The sequence below is a fragment of the Bufo gargarizans genome, chromosome 2, assembly GCF_014858855.1.
Source record: "Bufo gargarizans isolate SCDJY-AF-19 chromosome 2, ASM1485885v1, whole genome shotgun sequence".
Lineage (NCBI taxonomy): Eukaryota > Metazoa > Chordata > Amphibia > Anura > Bufonidae > Bufo > Bufo gargarizans.
In genome coordinates, this window is record NC_058081.1 from 28171290 (window position 1) to 28190150 (window position 18861).

The 18861-nt window shown below is 48.5% G+C and overlaps 1 protein-coding gene across 1 annotated transcript in view; it reads right to left on the reverse strand.

Annotated features, from left to right (window-relative positions):
- LOC122929260 (chromaffin granule amine transporter-like) overlaps positions 1–18861 on the reverse strand; it is a 297828-nt gene that overhangs the window by 76005 nt on the left and 202962 nt on the right. Inside the window, exons 8-9 of the mRNA XM_044282777.1 lie at positions 3202–3245; positions 3072–3132 (exon numbers count right to left, since the gene is read on the reverse strand). Of these exons, the coding sequence (XP_044138712.1) occupies positions 3072–3132; positions 3202–3245 (105 nt within the window). The remainder of the gene's footprint in view (positions 1–3071; positions 3133–3201; positions 3246–18861) is intronic.

The following is an 18861-nucleotide window of genomic DNA, read 5'->3' on the forward strand; positions in this document are numbered from 1 at the left end:
TCCTCAAAAGGACGCATGAGCCTACAGGCATTGCGCATGAGCGTCCAGTAACGTGGCAAAAAAATTCCCAGCTCCGCAGAGGCTGTCCTAGCACCCCGGTCATACAAATACTCAGACGGCTTTTTCTTGTTGGAGCAGGCGGTCGAACATTAGGAGTGTTGAATTCCAACGTGTCGGGCTGTCGCAAATCAAGCTCCTCACTGGCATGTTGTTTCGGCGCTGAATGTCTGAAAAGTGCGCCATGGTCATGTAGGAACGCCTAAAATGGCCACACACCTTCCTGGCCTGCTTGAGGACGTCCTGTAAGCCTGGGAACTTATGCACCAAGCGTTGTACGATCAGATTACACACATGTGCCATGCACGGCACATGTGTCAACTTGCCCAAATTCAATGCCGCCAACAAATTGCTTCCGTTGTCACACACCACTTTGCCGATCTCCAGTTGGTGCGGAGTCAGCCACTGATCCACCTGTGCGTTCAGGGTGGACAGGAGTGCTGGTCTGGTGTGACTCTCTGCTTTCAGGCAAGTCAACCCCAAGACGGCGTGACACTGTCGTATCTGGGATGTGGAATAGCCCCTGCGGAGCTGGGGGGGGGGTGCCGTTGATGTGGAGCAAGACACAGCAGCAGAAGAGGACTCAGCCGAGGAGGTTATGGAAGAGGATGGAGTAGGAGGAGTAGAGGAGGTGGCAGCAGGCCTGCCTGCAAGTCGTGGCGGTGTCACCAACTCCTCTGCAGAGCCACGTATTCCATGCTTGGCAGCCATGAGCAGGTTTACCCAATGTGCAGTGTAGGTGATATACCTGCCCTGACCGTGCTTTGCAGACCAGGTATCAGTGGTCAGATGGACCCTTGCCCCAACACTGTGTGCCAGACATGCCATGACTTCCTTTTGCACAATCGAGTACAGGTTGGGGATTGCCTTTTGTGCAAATAAATTTCGGCCGGGTACCTTCCACTGCGGTGTCCCAATAGCTACAAATTTTTTGAAGGCCTCAGACTCCACCAGCTTGTATGGTAAAAGCTGGCGGGCTAAGAGTTCAGACAAGCCAGCTGTCAGACGCCGGGCAAAGGGGTGACTTTGTGACATTGGCTTCTTACGCTCAAACATGTCCTTGACAGACACCTGACTGTGGGCAGATGAGCATGAACTGCTCAAGGCGAAAGGCGGAGTGGCCGGTGGTTGAGAGGGGGCAAGGAGGACAGCAGTGGTTGACGTGGCTGAAGATGCTGGACCAGGAGGAGGATGGTGGCTTTGAGTTTGTGTGCTGATTTTACTCATGTGTTGATCCCATAGTCGTTTGTGATGTGAGATCATGTGCCTTTGCAAAGCAGTTGTACCTAGGTGGGTGTTGGACTTCCCACGACTCAGTTTCTTTTGGCACAGGTTGCAAATGGCATCGCTGTTGTCAGAGGCAGACACACAAAAAAAATGCCACACTGCTGAGCTCTGCAATGACGGCATTCTGGTGGTGGCAACAGCCTGCTTTGATTGGCGTGCTGTCTGGCTGACCCCGGGTGCCGATGCATGCTGTCTGACGGTGCCACTGGCTCCTTGGGACGACCTTCCCCTGCTTCCAACTCGTCTCCTCCTCCTCTCTGTCTCCCCATCTGAACTTTCCCCCTGTTCTTCTTCTCTTCTAGTGGGCACCCACGTGACATCCACGGACACATCGTCATCATCAACCGCTTCACTTGTATCTGACAACTCAGCAAAGGAAGCAGCAGCGGGTACAACATCATTATCGTCCATGTGTGTAATGCTGCCTGACTGAGACATATCCCTGTTATCTACATCCTCTGGCAATAATGGTTGTGCATCACTCATTTCTTCCAACTGATGTGTAAATAACTCCTCTGACAGATCAAGTGAAGCAGCTGTGGTGCTAGTGTTGGTAGTGGCGGCAGGCGGGCGAGTGGTAACTTGAGAGGTGCCCGAAGCTTAGCTGGAGGAGGATGGTGCGTCAAGGTTCCGAGCGGAAGCTGTAGAAGATTGGGTGTCCTGTGTTAGCCAGTCAACTATGTCCTCAGAACTTTTCGAGTTCAGGGTACGTGGCCTCTGAACACTGGGCATTATTCTAGGGCCAAAGGGAATCACAGCACCACGACCACGACGGCCCCTGCGGGGTGGCCTGCCTCTGCCTCATTTTTTTTTAGATTAGTGGTACTATGCGTGCAAGCTACTGTGACACCAGATATGAGTGGCACTGTGCACTGGCAGAAGTTGGCAGAGTAGATGCTGTAGGCCTGACACACACGCTTACAGACAACTAACTGCTATTCAATCTATTACAGTCAAAATTTATTTTATTTTTTAAATGTAACCCACTGTTACTCCAGATATGAGTTGCACTGGTGTGACACTGTGCCCTGGCAGGCCCTGAAACGGACACGCGTGCTGGCAACTTACTGCTATTATATTACAGTCAAAAAAGTTTTAGTTTTTTTTTTAAATGCAAGCTATTGTGACACCAGATATGAGTGGTGGCACTGGGCAAGTGGGCACAGTATACGCTGTGAGCCTGACACACACGCTGGCAGGCATGTAACTGCAATTAGATTACATAGGGGGGAAAAAAAAAAGCAGACTGATGTTCTAGCCCTAAAAAGGGCTTTTTGGGGTGCTGTCCTTACAGCAGAGATCAGATGAGTCCTTCAGGACTGTAGTGGACACTGAATACACTAGCCTAGCTATCGATTTCCCTATTAAATCAGCAGCAGCTACACTGTCCCTCCTCTCACTAAAAAAGCAGCTTCCAAATGAATCTAAAATGGATGCTGTCCAGGAGGTGGGAGGGTCTGGGAGGGAGGGTCTGCTGCTGATTGGCTGGGATGTGTCTGCTGACTGTGAGGTAGAGGGTCAAAGTTTACTCAATGATGATGTATAGGGGGCGGTCCGAACATCGCATATGTTCGCCCGTCGCGGCGAACGCGAACAAGCTATGTTCGCCGGAGAATAGTTCGGGACATCACTAGTGTTCGGTAGAACACCCGAGCATCGCAAAGTTTTTGTACTCGAGCACATAAGCACTTTGGTGCTTGATCATCACTACTGGTAATGAAACTTACCTGCAGCCACTATAATGTAAGGGTCCTTGAGAAGTGTCAAGTAGGATGTCGATGGAATGCTCTATGGAAGAAAAACTGTAGTTTTGGTTATTTCATAGCTTTTTTTATAATAAGATTTCTATATACTCACCCCCGGAACAAACTTCTCAAATCGTAGCATACAGAGCTGTAGAGCTGTGAATAACAAAGAGAAGTGTGATGAACTCTTAAAGGGGTTGTCCAGGATGTTTTTCTGTATCGGATAGTGTCAAAGATGACCCCAAATGACTGACTTTAGCAGTGACCCCATGCAACAGGTCACATTTGGATCATGTGCTGCTAGCGGACATGTGAGGCCAGCCACTGTCTGCAGTGGCGCACATGACAACTGCCATGCTGGCCTCACATGTCCCCTAGCAGCATATGATCCAAATGTGACCTGCTGCATTATATGTGAGGACCAGACGACTTCGACCAGTCGAAGTCCAGATGCTATGGAGAGGTTTTGGAGCAGGTAAGTATGTTGTAGCTCTGTTCACAGGTCCTGCTGGGCAGATGACATTTGGAAAAAAATCTGGAAAACCCCTTTAAAGTTTTTCAAGATTTAGAATAGTTCATCAATATGATTTAGCAGAGGGACTGATTTCTGGCACCTCCACCAATTGGCTGGTTTCACTAGTTTCAGTGTCAGAACCAGGGATCAGAACTAACAGCACTGATACTGTACTGGTAGTTGGAGCCCAGCCAAAGGATAGGTCGTTAATAGGTAAGTCCAGGAAAAGTCTTTAACACAGGCCAAGGATTGGGCCAATTAAAACGAACAAAAGTAACGTTTGTTCCCAATAATAGATGCATGTAAATGTACAGCAGCTTGTTTGTCATTATATCTTTCATGCAGCACTTGAAATCATCGTAGGAAGAGAATGTTCAGTCTTAATTATTTATATGCTGGGGTTCTTAAAGAGTGATTTAAAATGGCCGTTAGGAACCTGTCCTAGAATGTGAGGGGGACTGGCTGCCACTAGTTTTGGTCGATCGGGTGCTCGAGCACACGTGATATTCGACCGAATACCGCGATGTGGCGAGCATGCTCGCCCAACACTAGTTGCCACCACTTTCAGAGCTGCCTGGTGAAGTAAGGGGGGATGGAGGTTTAAGCAACCTCACAGGAAAATTCACCAACATGCTTTATATGCAAGTTCCAGAGCATAATGCGTAGTGAGGACCTGCCCCCTCACCAACCTAGGAGGCTCTGCAATTGCAACCAGCTGTGGTCACATTTTAGGACATGTTGCTGATAGCCATTTTAAAATCGTTCACAGAGAGACCCTGTAAAGGGGGTTTCTATATTGATCATTACCAATATCACACAAACTATTGTATCCAATAGATAGGTTCAGGAAATGCATCACCCTTATATGGCACATTACATACAGTACATATAATGGGGAGTATCCTGGAGCAGGGGTATTTTGAAGTCTGGACATTTGTGGACATTTGCCTATTTCTCCCTCTATACAGCCCCCATCGGACAGACTATCAGTAGATTTGGCTTTCGATACCATCTCTATGTGACACCCAACTATACACTTCATCTCCTGACATCACTCCTGCTTTACTCCAAAACACCAGTAATTGTCTGGAAGCTGTCTCTAACATCATGTCCTCTCTGTATCTAAAACTGAACCTCTCAAAAACTGAACTTCTTGTCTTTCCCCTATCTACTAACTCACCTAAACTTCATATTTCAATTTCGATCTGCTGCATTATCATAACTCCTGTGCAACATGCCTGCTGTCTTGGGGCCACATTTGACTCCAATCTCTCCTTTGTTCCCCATATTCAATTACTTACACGCTCTTGTCGTCTACACCTCAAGAATATCACCAGAATCCGCCCTTTTCTTACGGTGGAAACGGCAAAGACTCTTGTTGCCTTGATTCATTCTTGTCTTGACTACAGCAACGCATTACTAATCGGTCTCCATCTCACTAAACTATCCCCCCTTCAGTCTTTTCTAAATGCTGCAGCCAGGATCATCTATCCATCCAACCGCTACACTGATGCTACTAGCCTGTTCCAGTCACTTCACTGGTTGCCCATCCACCACAGAATACAGTTCAAACTTCTCACCCATAAAGCTCTCCACAGTGCTGCACCTCCATACATCTCCTCCTTCATCTCCATCTACCACCCTACTCGTTCTCTTCGTTCTGTTAGCGACCTAAGATTAATAACCTCCATAATTCGTACCTCTCACTCCTGTCTTCAAGACTTTTCTCGAGCTGCACCTACTCTCTGGAATACTCTGCCCTGGAATACTAGGTCATCCACAACTTCTCCACCTTCAAACGTGCCTTAAAAACACATCTTTTCAGGCAGGTTTATCAAGCTACCTAAACTGACTATTCCCCGACTAAACCTCCCCCCACCAATTCCTCTGGCCTAAACTCAATCCTCTAGTAGTCCCAAACCCGAAGCAGATCGGCAGGCACCTGTCAGTTCAATAATGGCTCAAATCCTACTTATCACAATCAACTACCTTATGTGTCACCCCCAATTCCTCATAGATTGTAAGCTCTTGCGAGCAGGGCCCAGACTCCTAGTGTTTCAGTTGCATATTATCCAGTTATTTTTGTTTTGTATATGAACCCTATGAACTTGTAAAGCGCTGCGGAATATTGTGGTGCTATATAAATACATTTTATTATTATTATTATTTCCCCTGTGCAAAGTTATAAGCTTCTTACTTTATTTCACTTGCACTGTTTAATACTGCAGCAAAACTGCTGTGTCATTGCCAATGAGTATCACTAAAGCTCTAATGTAAGTCTATGCAAGACGGGATTGGTAACTTTGTAATTGTTTGTGCTGAGTTTCTCCACTCTACCTCTCTCACTAGAAGGTTCCAGTCTATCAGGAAATTGTATATAAGGAGAGCAGTCAGAGCTCATAGTGTTCTGTAGTTAGGGACCAGCGCTTGGAGGAGGAGACTCATGCCAATCTGCATGAGTGACTGGAAGAAGATGCTGAGATGGGGACGCTGAACCACAGACCATGGGTCACCAGCCCTGTGACCAAGGAGCCACCTGGACTACTGAGCTACAGACCATAGGCCTCCAATGTTTGGCCAGGGTACCAGCCTTCTGAGAGAGAGAGGGACAGCTAACTCAGGCCTTTCCTCAGCATCAAACCCTTCTTCTGCTAGGGAGGAGACTGGACAAGCCAGCCCTATGCCTTGCCAGTATTGTTTTGCACCTGAATTCCTCCAGTAAAGAACCAAACTGGTTTACTGCAGACTCTGACTCTCTCGACTTATTTCGCATTGGGATGAACCACGTCTTACCACCATCCCTTCCGGAGAGCAGCAACACGTGGTAACACTTTGACAGTGATCAGGGGAGCCAGCATAGCATTGAGGCCACCCAAACCCGGCTGATGCAATTGTAGCTATCTTGTAACCTATGCTTGTAAATATAATAGGTGCAGGTGTAGCAGTAGCGTCTGAAGGGGCCAAAGGCCCTTTGGTCACCAAGGAAGACACCAGTATTATAGATCTAATATGGTAAGGAAACCTATTACAGCATTTGCATTTGGGCCCAAGTGCTTCAAGCTAAGCCTTTGCTGAGAACATCCAGAGAAGAAAAGGTGGTAGGACTACTTGCGGACATAAAAGGATAATTTATAAGCTGTTCTTCCAAGCCTTATGATATGGCTCATTTATTAAGACTGGCAATTTACACACCGGTCTTAATTGTCTTTGCACTGCTGGAGGAACCACCACAGGCCTCTACATAACTTTGGTGCTTCCTCCAGCAGGACATACGACAATCTTAAATCTACACCGGCTCCCTTGCTGTCACTGGGAAGTTTAGGGCTTCACTATCCCTAACTGAGTGTTGTGTATATCACTTAATCCTAACATTGAGGCTGCAAAGAGGAGTAGGAAGAATGCTGTAACCCCTGGCAACAAGGCATGGTGTCCGACATGGTCTCAACCCCTTTTTTCTCAATGATAATGTGCCTTTCCGGAGCCATGGAGAACTGTGGCCTATTACTACTACTACTACTACTACTACTTCTACTACTTATGGCCGGATAGCTAGTGCTGCTACTACTCACAATCTGGCTCTGGGAGAACAAGGCCTGGCTCTGGGTTTTATTATTGGAATCCTTCTATATTCCAGACATTTTGCCTAATGTACAGTCATACAAAGTATGGAGTTGTTTGAAAGTCTGTTTTCTGACAGAGAGATACAATAACATTTTCTTCCCTTTCTACAAACACACTGAAGAAAGACACTGCTATTGACAATATACTTTGGGAATAATGCACTATCATTGCCACAAACAGATTTAGGTGTTAAAACTGTCTGGAGATGCCCTGTCCGAGATTGCGGCCTACTATTTCAGGTGTTTTCACTCAGAGATGTATAACTGTACCCTCTGGATTGTAGAAAAGGCGTTGTACACTTGTATTGCTATGTTTGCTCCCCACACCAATACTTGAACTGCCTGTAGATGCCCTGTAAAAGATTTCAACTTACTAATTTAGGTGTTTCTCTGTATTGTAAAACATGTGTTGTACACTTGTATACTTGTATTTAGTGGCGTCGCTAGAGGGGGGCGAGGGGGGGCAATTGCCCCCCCTATGTTGTTCCTTGCCCCCCCGGGTGCCCCCCCGCTGATTCCCCTGAGTGAATACTAATGAGCGCTTCCATTATGGAAGCGCTCATTAGTACCGAAGAACCAGGAAGTGGTGAACGCTCTGTACTCACCACTTCCTGGTCCTCGGCTGTCGGCTGTGCAGGGCTGCGCACAGCGTGAGGTCGCTCTGTGACCTCACGCTGTGCGCGCCAGTTTAGAGCACAGTCGACTGAGGAGGGAGAAAATGGCAGGCGGCGTCCGTCCAGGAGCAGGAGAGGTAAGTGTTTTTTTATTTTATTTTATAAAAAATGTGGCTGCTGGGGGCATTATGGGGGCTAATAGGAGGCATATGGGGCTAATAGGAGGCATATGGGGGCATTTAGACGCATATGGGGCTAATTGGAGGCATATTTGGGGGCTAATTGGAAGCATATTTGGGGGCTAATTGGAGGCATATGGGGGCATTTGGAGGCATATTTGGGGGCTAATTGGAGGCATATTTGGGGGCTAATAGGAGGCATATTTGGGGGCTAAAAGGAGGCATATGGGGCTAATAGGAGGCATATGGGGGCTAATAGGAGGCATATGGGGGCTAATTGGAGGCATATGGGGTCTATGGGGCTAATTGGAGGCATATGGGGGCTAATTGGAGGCATATAGGGGCTAATTGGAGGCATATAGGGGCTAATTGGGGGCTAATAGGAGGCATATGGGGGCTAATTGGTGGCTAATTGGAGGCATATGGGGGCTAATTGGAGGCATATGGGGTCTATGGGGCTAATTGGAGGCATATGGGGGTTAATTGGAGGCATATGGGGGCTAATATGAGGCATATGGGGGCTAATATGAGGCATATGGGGGCTAATAGGAGGCATATGGGGGCTAATTGGAGGCATATGGGGGCTAATTGGAGGCATATGGGGGCTAATTGGAGGCATATGGGGGCTAATTGGGGGCTAATTGGAGGCATATGGGGGCTAATTGGAGCCATATGGGGGCTAATTGGAGGCATATGGGGTCTATGGGGCTAATTGGAGGCATATGGGGTTAATTGGAGGCATATGGGGGCTAATTGGGGGCTAATAGGAGGCATATGGGGGCTAATAGGAGGCATATGGGGGCTAATAGGAGGCATATGGGGGCTAATAAGAGGCATAATGGGGGCTAATTAGAGGCATAATGTGGGCTAATGAGGCATAATGTGGGCTAATGAGGCATAATGGGGCTAATATGAAGAATAATGGGGGCTAATGAGGCATAAGGGCTGATATGGGGGCTAATGAGAGGCATAATGAGGGCTAATGAGAGGCATAATGTGTCATCCACAGATGCCCCCATAACAGTGTGTCTTCCACAGATCCACCATAACAGTGCGCCTGTGCACTGACGAGAGACAGAAAGAAGGGGAAAGAATCCGCGGAAGCAAGCAGAGGAGGCACAGCAGACGACTGAATAGCTTCTTTTGTAAGTAAATTGTTTTATTATAAATGTATCCCTGCATACCGCAACTCTCTAGTATTTTGTAATCTTATTTCTATATACTTATTTTGTTTTTGCCCCCCCATTTTTGACTGTGGTATCTTTGTGCCCCCCCTATATATTGTTCCTAGAGTCGCCACTGCTTGTATTGCTATTTGTGCAACCCACAACAACACTTGAACTGTCTGGAGATGCTTTGTCCCAGACTTTGGTCTACTATTTCAAGAGTTTTCACTCAGATATTTAAAACGATACCCTCTGGATTGTAGAACACGCATTGCACACTTGTATTGTAATTTTTGCACCAAAACATCCCACAACCCACAACAACACTTGAATTGTCTGAAGATGCCCTGCCCCACATTTTGGTCACCTGGTTTACTATTTCTGATGTTTTCACTCAGAAATTTAAAACGGTAGCCTCTGGATTGTAAAACACACATTGTACATGTGTATTGAGGTTATCCCCCCTTCCCCCCCTTCCACAGCAACTCGAACTCTGACTGTGCAGGGAAGGCGGTTTCATTTTTTCGTACGTTTTAATTTATGTTCAGTTTTGCTGGTAGAAAAAATGCATTATTGCTTTTGCTACGCTGCAACGTGTTTTAAAGGCAACCTGTCAGCAGCAAAAGCCATCCCAAACCGCCAGCAGTACCTTCAAGTAGCCGGCAGTGAGTTTCTAATGATGATTTTCTACTGCATTCTGATGGGGCAGAAGTATGAAAAACGTTCTTTTATCCTCCGTCCGCGCTCAGTCAGGCTTGAAGTCAAGGGGGGAGTGGGCTTCATTGCTTTAAATCAAGGTAACCGCGCCCCCTTTCCTGCTCTTTCTCCTGTGACTGACCGCTGTCTGTTCGGCAAAGCCAGCCGGCTGTCGGGCATAAGCGCGGTCAGTCACAGAGAAGGGGCAGGGAGGGGGCGTGGTTACCGTGACTTGAAGCAAGCAGGCCGCTGCCCTCTTGACTTCAAGCCTGACTGGAAAATAGCCCGGACGGAGGATAAAATAAAGCTTTTCCATACTTCTGCCTCATCAGAATGCAGTAATAAAATCATTAGAAACTCACTGCCAGCTACTTGAAGGTACTGCTGGCGGTTAGGGATGGCTTTTGCCGCTGACAGGTTCTCTTTAAAACAATACAGATATGATACTGTGAAAAAAAAAATATGCTCAGCAGCAGCAGATGGGGTTATTGTCATAAATTGTTTCTGCTAAATGCAACTTATTTAGCACAGATGGATATGTTGCACCGAATAAAAAATATACACTAGTTGCTCAGCAGTTATCACTGCGACATAATGCTAATTGTACTGTGAAAGAGTTAGCAATAACAGACACTTCAGGTGTGGGGGGAAAAAATCTGTCTTTCTAATCACATGAGAAAAAAAAATGTTGGCTGCTCTTGAGGTTCTGCAGCAGCTGCAACTGTATTACAGGACAGTAACTGCAGCTAGAATGTCCTGCTTGTCACAACTAGCCTCAGCTTCAATCCTTACTCCCTGGCTGAAAGCTTCACCTGCCCTTCCCTATTCTACACAATTTTTCTTCTTTCTAGTCTTTCCCGAAAACTGGAAGAGAAGCTTGATAATGACTGTACACTGTCCCTAATATTGTTTTCTTCCACAGACTGCAACACCTATCCACTAGGGATGAGCGAACCCGAACTGTATAGTTCGGGTTCGTACCGAATTTTGGGGTGTCCGTGACACGGACCCGAACCCGGACATTTTCGTAAAAGTCCGGGTTCGGGTTCGGTGTTCGTCGCTTTCTTGGCGCTTTTTGAAAGGCTGCAAAGCAGCCAATCAACAAGCGTCATACTACTTGCCCCAAGAGGCCGTCACAGCCATGCCTACTATTGGCATGGCTGTGATTGGCCAGAGCACCATGTGACCCAGCCTCTATTTAAGCTGGAGTCACGTAGCGCCGCCCGTCACTCTGCTCTGATCAGTGTAGGGAGAGGTTGCAGCTGCGACGTTAGGGCGAGATTAGGCAGTGATTAACTCCTCCAAAGGACTTCATTCAGAGATCGATCTGCAGCTGTGGATGATTGAACTGCTGCTATAGAATTGCTCACTGTTTTTAGGCTGCCCAGAGCGTTTTTCTGTCACTTTTTTCTGGGGTGATCGGCGGCCATTTTGTGTATTGTGGTGTGCCAGCACAAGCTGCCACCAAGTACATTTAACCCTCAATGGTGTGGTTGTTTTTTGGCTAAATCCTACATCAGGGTGAAGCTGTCACACCAAGTGCATTTAACCAGCAATAGTCTGTTTATTTTTTGGCCATATACTACATCAGGGGCAAGCTGAGCCTGTCACCAAGTGCATTTAACCCTCAATGGTGTGGTTGTGTCACGACTGTGACTGATCCAGACAGGTCTGGGAGGAGAAGGTCGCAGCGACTTGCTACTCGCGATAGCTTGTGAGTTTGCTCCGTGGTTCAGGGTATGTCATCCGGGTTTTGCCTTGTGAACCTTTTTGTCCTGACTGGGAGTTTGTAGGCATCCTTCTCAGGTGAGTCCTGTCTGCCACTCCCAGCTACTATATTAGTTTCAGTTTCACTTGCAGTCATTGCCAGATATAGTCCTTACTTCCAGTGCTATTCTGACCTTTGAAGGAGATCGTTTGATGGTATTGCCGTGGAGCTCTGGTCTGGTGTGGACTGTCGTTATTGGGATCACCTTCTCTGCTCGTGACTGGATAAGTCTATCTATGTTTGATTGTTTGTTTGTTTGTTTGTTGCTGTCTTCCCCTGTTGTTCTCCTAGACGTGAGTGATGGTGACTAGTGCTCCCATCTGCCTTTCCCCAATCTAGTCTTGTTAGGGTGACTGAGGGTTTAGGCATCCTGCTCGCCGCACGGGTTCACACCCCGTCTAGGGTATCAGGGCAGACAGGTGCCAGCTTAGGGTTAGTCAGGGGTGACCGTTCTATTTCCCATCCGTAGATAAGGGTCCCCCTTCCCCTCCGTCTGGTGCGACACGACTGCTGCTGGGATAGCGGTCGTGACAGGTTGTTTTTTGGCTAAACCCTACATCAGGGTGAAGCTGTCACACCAAGTGCATTTAACCAGCAATAGTCTGTTTATTTTTTGGCCATATACTACATCAGGGGCAAGCTGTCACCAAGTGCATTTAACCCTCAATGGTGTGGTTGTTTTTTGGCTAAATCCTACATCAGGGTCAAGATGTCACACCAAGTGCATTTAACCAGCAATAGTCTGGTTATTTTTTGGCCATATACTACATCAGGGGCAAGCTGCGCCTGTCACCAAGTGCATTTAACCCTCAATAGTGTGGTTGGTCAAGCTGTCACACCAAGTGCATTTAACCATCAATAGTGTGGTTATTTTTTGGCCATATCCCAGTCTAATTCTGTCAGTAAACGTATACCTGTCACCCAGCGCCTAAATACTAGGCCTCAAATTTATATCCAGCTAAATCTGTCGTTACTGCTGTACTGCTGTGGCTGGTCAAGTTATTTAGTGTCCGTCAAAGCACATTTTTTGTTCTGGGTTGAAATACAATTCCCAATTTAGCAATTTCTTAATTTAGTGGTTTCTGCTGTATCAGGCCTACTTTAAATTTATCCCTAAAAGGGTATATCAGATTCAAGGTGCACATAGGGTCATTCTGAATAACTTCACACACACGCTACTGTGCATTTCCAAGTCTAATTCTGTCAGTAAACCTATACCTGTCACCCAGCGCCTAAATACTAGGCCTCAAATTTATATCCAGCTAAATCTGTCGTTACTGGTGTGGCTGGTCAAGTTATTTAGTGTCCGTCAAAGCACAGTTTTTGTTCTGGGTTGAAATACAATTCCCAATTTAGCAATTTCCTAATTTAGGGCTCTTTCACACCTGCGTTATGGTCTTCCGGCATAGAGTTCCGTTGTCGGGGCTCTATGCCGGAAGAATCCTGATTAGTTTTATCCTAATGCATTCTGAATGGAGTGAAATCCGTTCAGGATGCATCAGGATGTCTTCAGTTCCGGAACGGTAAGTTTTTTGGCCGGAGAAAATAGCGCAGCATGCTGCGCTTTTTGCTCCGGCCAAAAAAACTTAAGACTTGCCGCAAGGCCGGATCCGGAATGAATGCCCATTGAAAGGCATTGATCCGGATCCGGCCTTAAGCTAAACGTCGTTTCGGCGCATTGCCGGATACGACGTTTAGCTTTTTTATAGTGGTTACCATGGCTGCCGGGACGCTAAAGTCCCGGCAGCCATGGTAAAGTGTATCGGGGAGCGGGGGAGCAGCATACTTACATCCGTGCGGCTCCCGGGGCGCTCCAGAGTGACGTCAGGGCGCCCCAGGCGCATGGATCACGTGATCGCATGGCACGTCATCCATGCGCATGGGGCGCTCTGATGTCACTCTGGAGCGCCCCGGGAGCCGCACGGATGGTAAGTATACCGCTCCCCCGCTCCCCGCTCCTACTATGGCAACAAGGAATTTAATAGCGTCCTGGGTGCCATAGTAACACTGAAAGCATTTTGAAGACGGATCCGTCTTCAAATGCTTTCAGTACACTTGCGTTTTTCCGGATCCGGCGTGTAATTCCGGCAAGTGGAGTACACGCCGGATCCGGACAACGCAAGTGTGAAAGAGGCCTTAGTGGTTTCTGCTGTATCAGGCCTACTTTAAATTTATCCCTAAAAGGGTATATCAGATTCAAGGTGCACATAGGGTCATTCTGAATAACTTCACACACATGCTACTGTGCATTTCCAAGTCTAATTCTGTCAGTAAACCTATACCTGTCACCCAGCGCCTAAATACTAGGCCTCAAATTTATATCCAACTAAATCTGTCGTTACTGGTGTGGCTGGTCAAGTTATTTTGTGTCCGTCAAAGCACAGTTTTTGTTCTGGGTTGAAATACAATTCCCAATTTAGCAATTTCCTAATTTAGTGGTTTCTGCTGTATCAGGCCTACTTTAAATTTATCCCTAAAAGGGTATATCAGATTCAAGGTGCACATAGGGTCATTCTGAATAACTTCACACACACGCTACTGTGCATTTCCAAGTCTAATTCTGTTAGTAAATCTATACCGGTCACCCAGCGCCTAAATACTAGGCCTCAAATTTATATTCAGCTGAATTTGAATACAATACATTGGGCCAAATAATATTTTTGTTGTTGTGGTGAACGATAACAATGAGGAAAACATCTAGTAAGGGACGCGGACGTGGACATTGTCGTGGTGGTGTTAGTGGACCCTCTGGTGCTGGGAGAGGACGTGGCCGTTCTGCCACATCCACACGTCCTAGTGTACCAACTACCTAAGGTCCCAGTAGCCGCCAGAATTTACAGCGATATATGGTGGGGCCCAATGCCGTTCTAAGGATGGTAAGGCCTGAGCAGGCACAGGCATTAGTCAATTGGGTGGCCGACAGTGGATCCAGCACGTTCACATTATCTCCCACCCAGTCTTCTGCAGAAAGCGCACAGATGGAGCCTGAAAACCAACCCCATCAGTCTGTCACATCACCCCCATGCATACCAGGGAAACTGTCTCAGCCTCAAGTTATGCAGCAGTCTCTTATGCTGTTTGAAGACTCCGCTGGCAGGGTTTCCCAAGGGCATCCACCTAGCCCTTCCCCAGCGGTGAAAGACATAGAATGCACTGACGCACAACCACTTATGTTTCCTGATGATGAGGACATGGGAATACCACCTCAGCATGTCTCTGCCAACTGCTGCGTCTTTCTGCAGTGTGCAGACTGAACAGGAGGTCAGGGATCAAGACTGGGTGGAAGGGGACGATGAGGTCCTAGACCCCACATGGAATGAAGGTCGTGCCATTGACTTTCACAGTTCGGAGGAAGAGGCAGTGGTGAGACCGAGCCAACAGCGTAGCAAAAGAGGGAGCAGTGGGCAAAAGCAGAACACCCGCCGCCAAGAGACTCCGCCTGCTACTGACCGCCGCCATCTGGGACCGAGCACCCCAAAGGCAGCTTCAAGGAGTTCCCTGGCATGGCACTTCTTCAAACAATGTGCTGACGACAAGACCCGAGTGGTTTGCACGCTGTGCCATCAGAGCCTGAAGCGAGGCATTAACGTTCTGAACCTGAGCACAACCTGCATGCAAAGCATGAACTGCAGTGGAGTAAACACCTTAAAACCAAGGAAGTCACTCAGGCTCCCCCTGCTACCTCTTCTGCTGCTGCCGCCTCTGCCTCTTCTGCTGCTGCCTCTGGAGGAACGTTGGCACCTGCCGCCCAGCAAACAGGGGATGTACCACCAACACCACCACCACCTCCGTCACCAAGCATCTCAACCATGTCACACGGCAGCGTTCAGCTCTCCATCTCACAAACATTTAAGAGAAAGCGTAAATTCCCACCTAGCCACCCTCGATCCCTGGCCCTGAATGCCAGCATTTCTAAACTACTGGCCTATGAAATGCTGTCATTTAGGCTGGTGGACACAGACAGCTTCAAACAGCTCATGTCGCTTGCTGTCCCACAGTATGTTGTTCCCAGCTGGCATTACTTCTCCAAGAGAGCCGTGCCTTCCCTGCACAACCAAGTATCCGATAAAATCAAGTGTGCACTGCGCAACGCCATCTGTGGCAAGGTCCACCTAACCACAGATACGTGGACCAGTAAGCACGGCCAGGGACGCTATATCTCCCTAACTGCACACTGGGTAAATGTAGTGGCAGCTGGGCCCCAGGCGGAGAGCTGTTTGGCGCACGTCCTTCCGCCGCCAAGGATCGCAGGGCAACATTCTTTGCCTCCTGTTGCCACCTCCTCCTACTCGACTTCCTCCTCCTCTTCTTCCACCTGCTCATCCAGTCAGCCACACACCTTCACCACCAACTTCAGCACAGCCCGGGGTAAACGTCAGCAGGCCATTCTGAAACTCATATGTTTGGGGGACAGGCCCCACACCGCACAGGAGTTGTGGCGGGGTATAGAACAACAGACCGACGAGTGGTTGCTGCCGGTGAGCCTCAAGCCCGGCCTGGTGGTGTGTGATAATGGGTGAAATCTCATTGCAGCTCTGGGACTAGCCAGTTTGACGCACATCCCTTGCTTGGCGCATGTGCTGAATTTGGTGGTGCAGAAGTTCATTCACAACTACCCCGACATGTCAGAGCTGCTGCATAAAGTGCGGGCCGTCTGTTCGCGCTTCCGGCGTTCACATCCTGCCGCTGCTCGCCTGTCTGCGCTGCAACGTAACTTCGGCCTTCCCGCTCACCGCCTCATATGCGACGTGCCCACCAGGTGGAACTCCACCTTGCACATGCTGGACAGACTGTGCGAGCAGCAGCAGGCCATAGTGGAGTTTCAGCTGCAGCACGCACGGGTCAGTCGCACTACAGAACAGCACCACTTCACCACCAATGACTGGGCCTCCATGCGAGACCTGTGTGCCCTGTTGCGCTGTTTCGAGTACTCCACCAACATGGCCAGTGGCGATGACGCCGTTATCAGCGTTACAATACCACTTCTATGTCTCCTTGAGAAAACACTTAGGGCGATGATGGAAGAGGAGGTGGCCCAGGAGGAGGAGGAGGAAGAGGAAGAGGAAGAGGGGTCATTTTTAGCACTTTCAGGCCAGTCTCTTCGAAGTGACTCAGAGGGAGGTTTTTGGCAACAGCAGAGGCCAGGTACAAATGTGGCCAGCCAGGGCCCACTACTGGAGGACGAGGTGGACGAGGATGAGGAGGAGGAGGATGAGGATGAAGCATGGTCACAGCGGGGTGGCACCCAACGCAGCTCGGGTCCATCACTGGTGCGTGGCTAGGGGGAAAGGCAGGACGATGACGATACGCCTCCCACAGAGGACAGCTTGTCCTTACCCCTGGGCAGCCTGGCACACATGAGCGACTACATGCTGCAGTGCCTGCGCAACGACAGCAGAATTGCCCACATTTTAACCTGTGCGGACTACTAGGTTGCCACCCTGCTGGATCCACGCTACAAAGACAATGTGCCCACCTTACTTCCTGCACTGGAGCGTGATAGGAAGATGCGCGAGTACAAGCGCACGTTGGTAGACGCGCTACTGAGAGAATTCCCAAATGTTACAGGGGAACAAGTGGAAGCCCAAGGCCAAGGCAGAGGAGGAGCAAGAGGTCGCCAAGGCAGCTGTGTCACGGCCAGCTCCTCTGAGGGCAGGGTTAGCATGGCAGAGATGTGGAAAACTTTTGTCAACACGCCACAGCTAACTGCACCACCACCTGATACGCAACGTGTTAGCAGGAGGCAACATTTCACTAACATGGTGGAACAGTACGTGTGCACACCCCTCCACGTACTGACTGATGGTTCGGCCCCATTCAACAACTGGGTCTCTAAATTGTCCACGTGGCCAGAGCTAGCCTTTTATGCCTTGGAGGTGCTGGCCTGCCCGGCGGCCAGCGTTTTGTCTGAACGTGTATTCAGCACGGCAGGGGGTGTCATTACAGACAAACGCAGCCGCCTGTTTACAGCCAATGTGGACAAGCTGACGTTCATAAAAATGAACCAGGCATGGATCCCACAGGACCTGTTCGTCCCTTGTCCAGATTAGACATTAACTACCTCCCCTTAACTTATTTTTATTTTCATTTTACCATTATATTGCGAGGCTACCCAAATTTGAATGAACCTCTCCTCTGTCTGGGTGCCGGGGCCTAAATATATGCCAATGGACTGTTCCAATGTTGGGTGACGTGAAGCCTGATTCTCTGCTATGACATGCAGACTAATTCTCTGCTGACATGAAGCCAGATTCTCTGTTACGGGACCTCTCTCCTCTGCCTGGGTGCTTGGCCTAAATTTATGACAATGGACTGTTGCAGTGGTGGCTGACGTGAAGCCTGATTCTCTGCTATGACATGCAGACTGATTCTCTGCTGACATGAAGCCAGATTCTCTGTTACGGGACCTCTCTCCTCTGCCTGGGTGCTGGGCCTAAATATATGCCAATGGACTGTTGCACTGGTGGCTGACGTGAAGCCTGATTTTCTGTTACGGGACCTCTCTCCTCTGCCTGGGTGCTGGGCCTAAATATCTGACAATGGACTGTTGCATTGGTGGCTGACGTGAAGCCTGATTCTCTGCTATGATATGAAGACTGATTCTCTGCTGACATGAAGCCAGATTGTCTGTTACAGGACCTCTCTCCTCTGCCTGGGTGCTGGGCCTAAATTTATGAAAATGGACTCTTACAGTGGTGGGTGACGTGAAGCCTGATTCTCTGCTATGACATGAAGACTGATTCTCTGCTGACATGAAGCCAGATTGTCTGTTACGGGACCTCTCTCCTCTGCCTGGGTGCTGGGCCTAAATTTATGAAAATGGACTCTTACAGTGGTGGGTGACGTGAAGCCTGATTCTCTGCTATGATATGAAGACTGATTCTCTGCTGACATGAAGCCAGATTGTCTGTTACGGGACCTCTTTCCTCTGCCTGGGTGCTTGGCCTAAATTTATGACAATGGACTGTTGCAGTGGTGGCTGACGTGAAGCCTGATTCTCTGCTATGACATGCAGACTGATTCTCTGCTGACATGAAGCCAGATTCTCTGTTACGGGACCTCTCTCCTCTGCCTGGGTGCTGGGCCTAAATATATGCCAATGGACTGTTGCACTGGTGGCTGACGTGAAGCCTGATTGTCTGTTACGGGACCTCTCTCCTCTGCCTGGGTGCTGGGCCTAAATATCTGACAATGGACTGTTGCATTGGTGGCTGA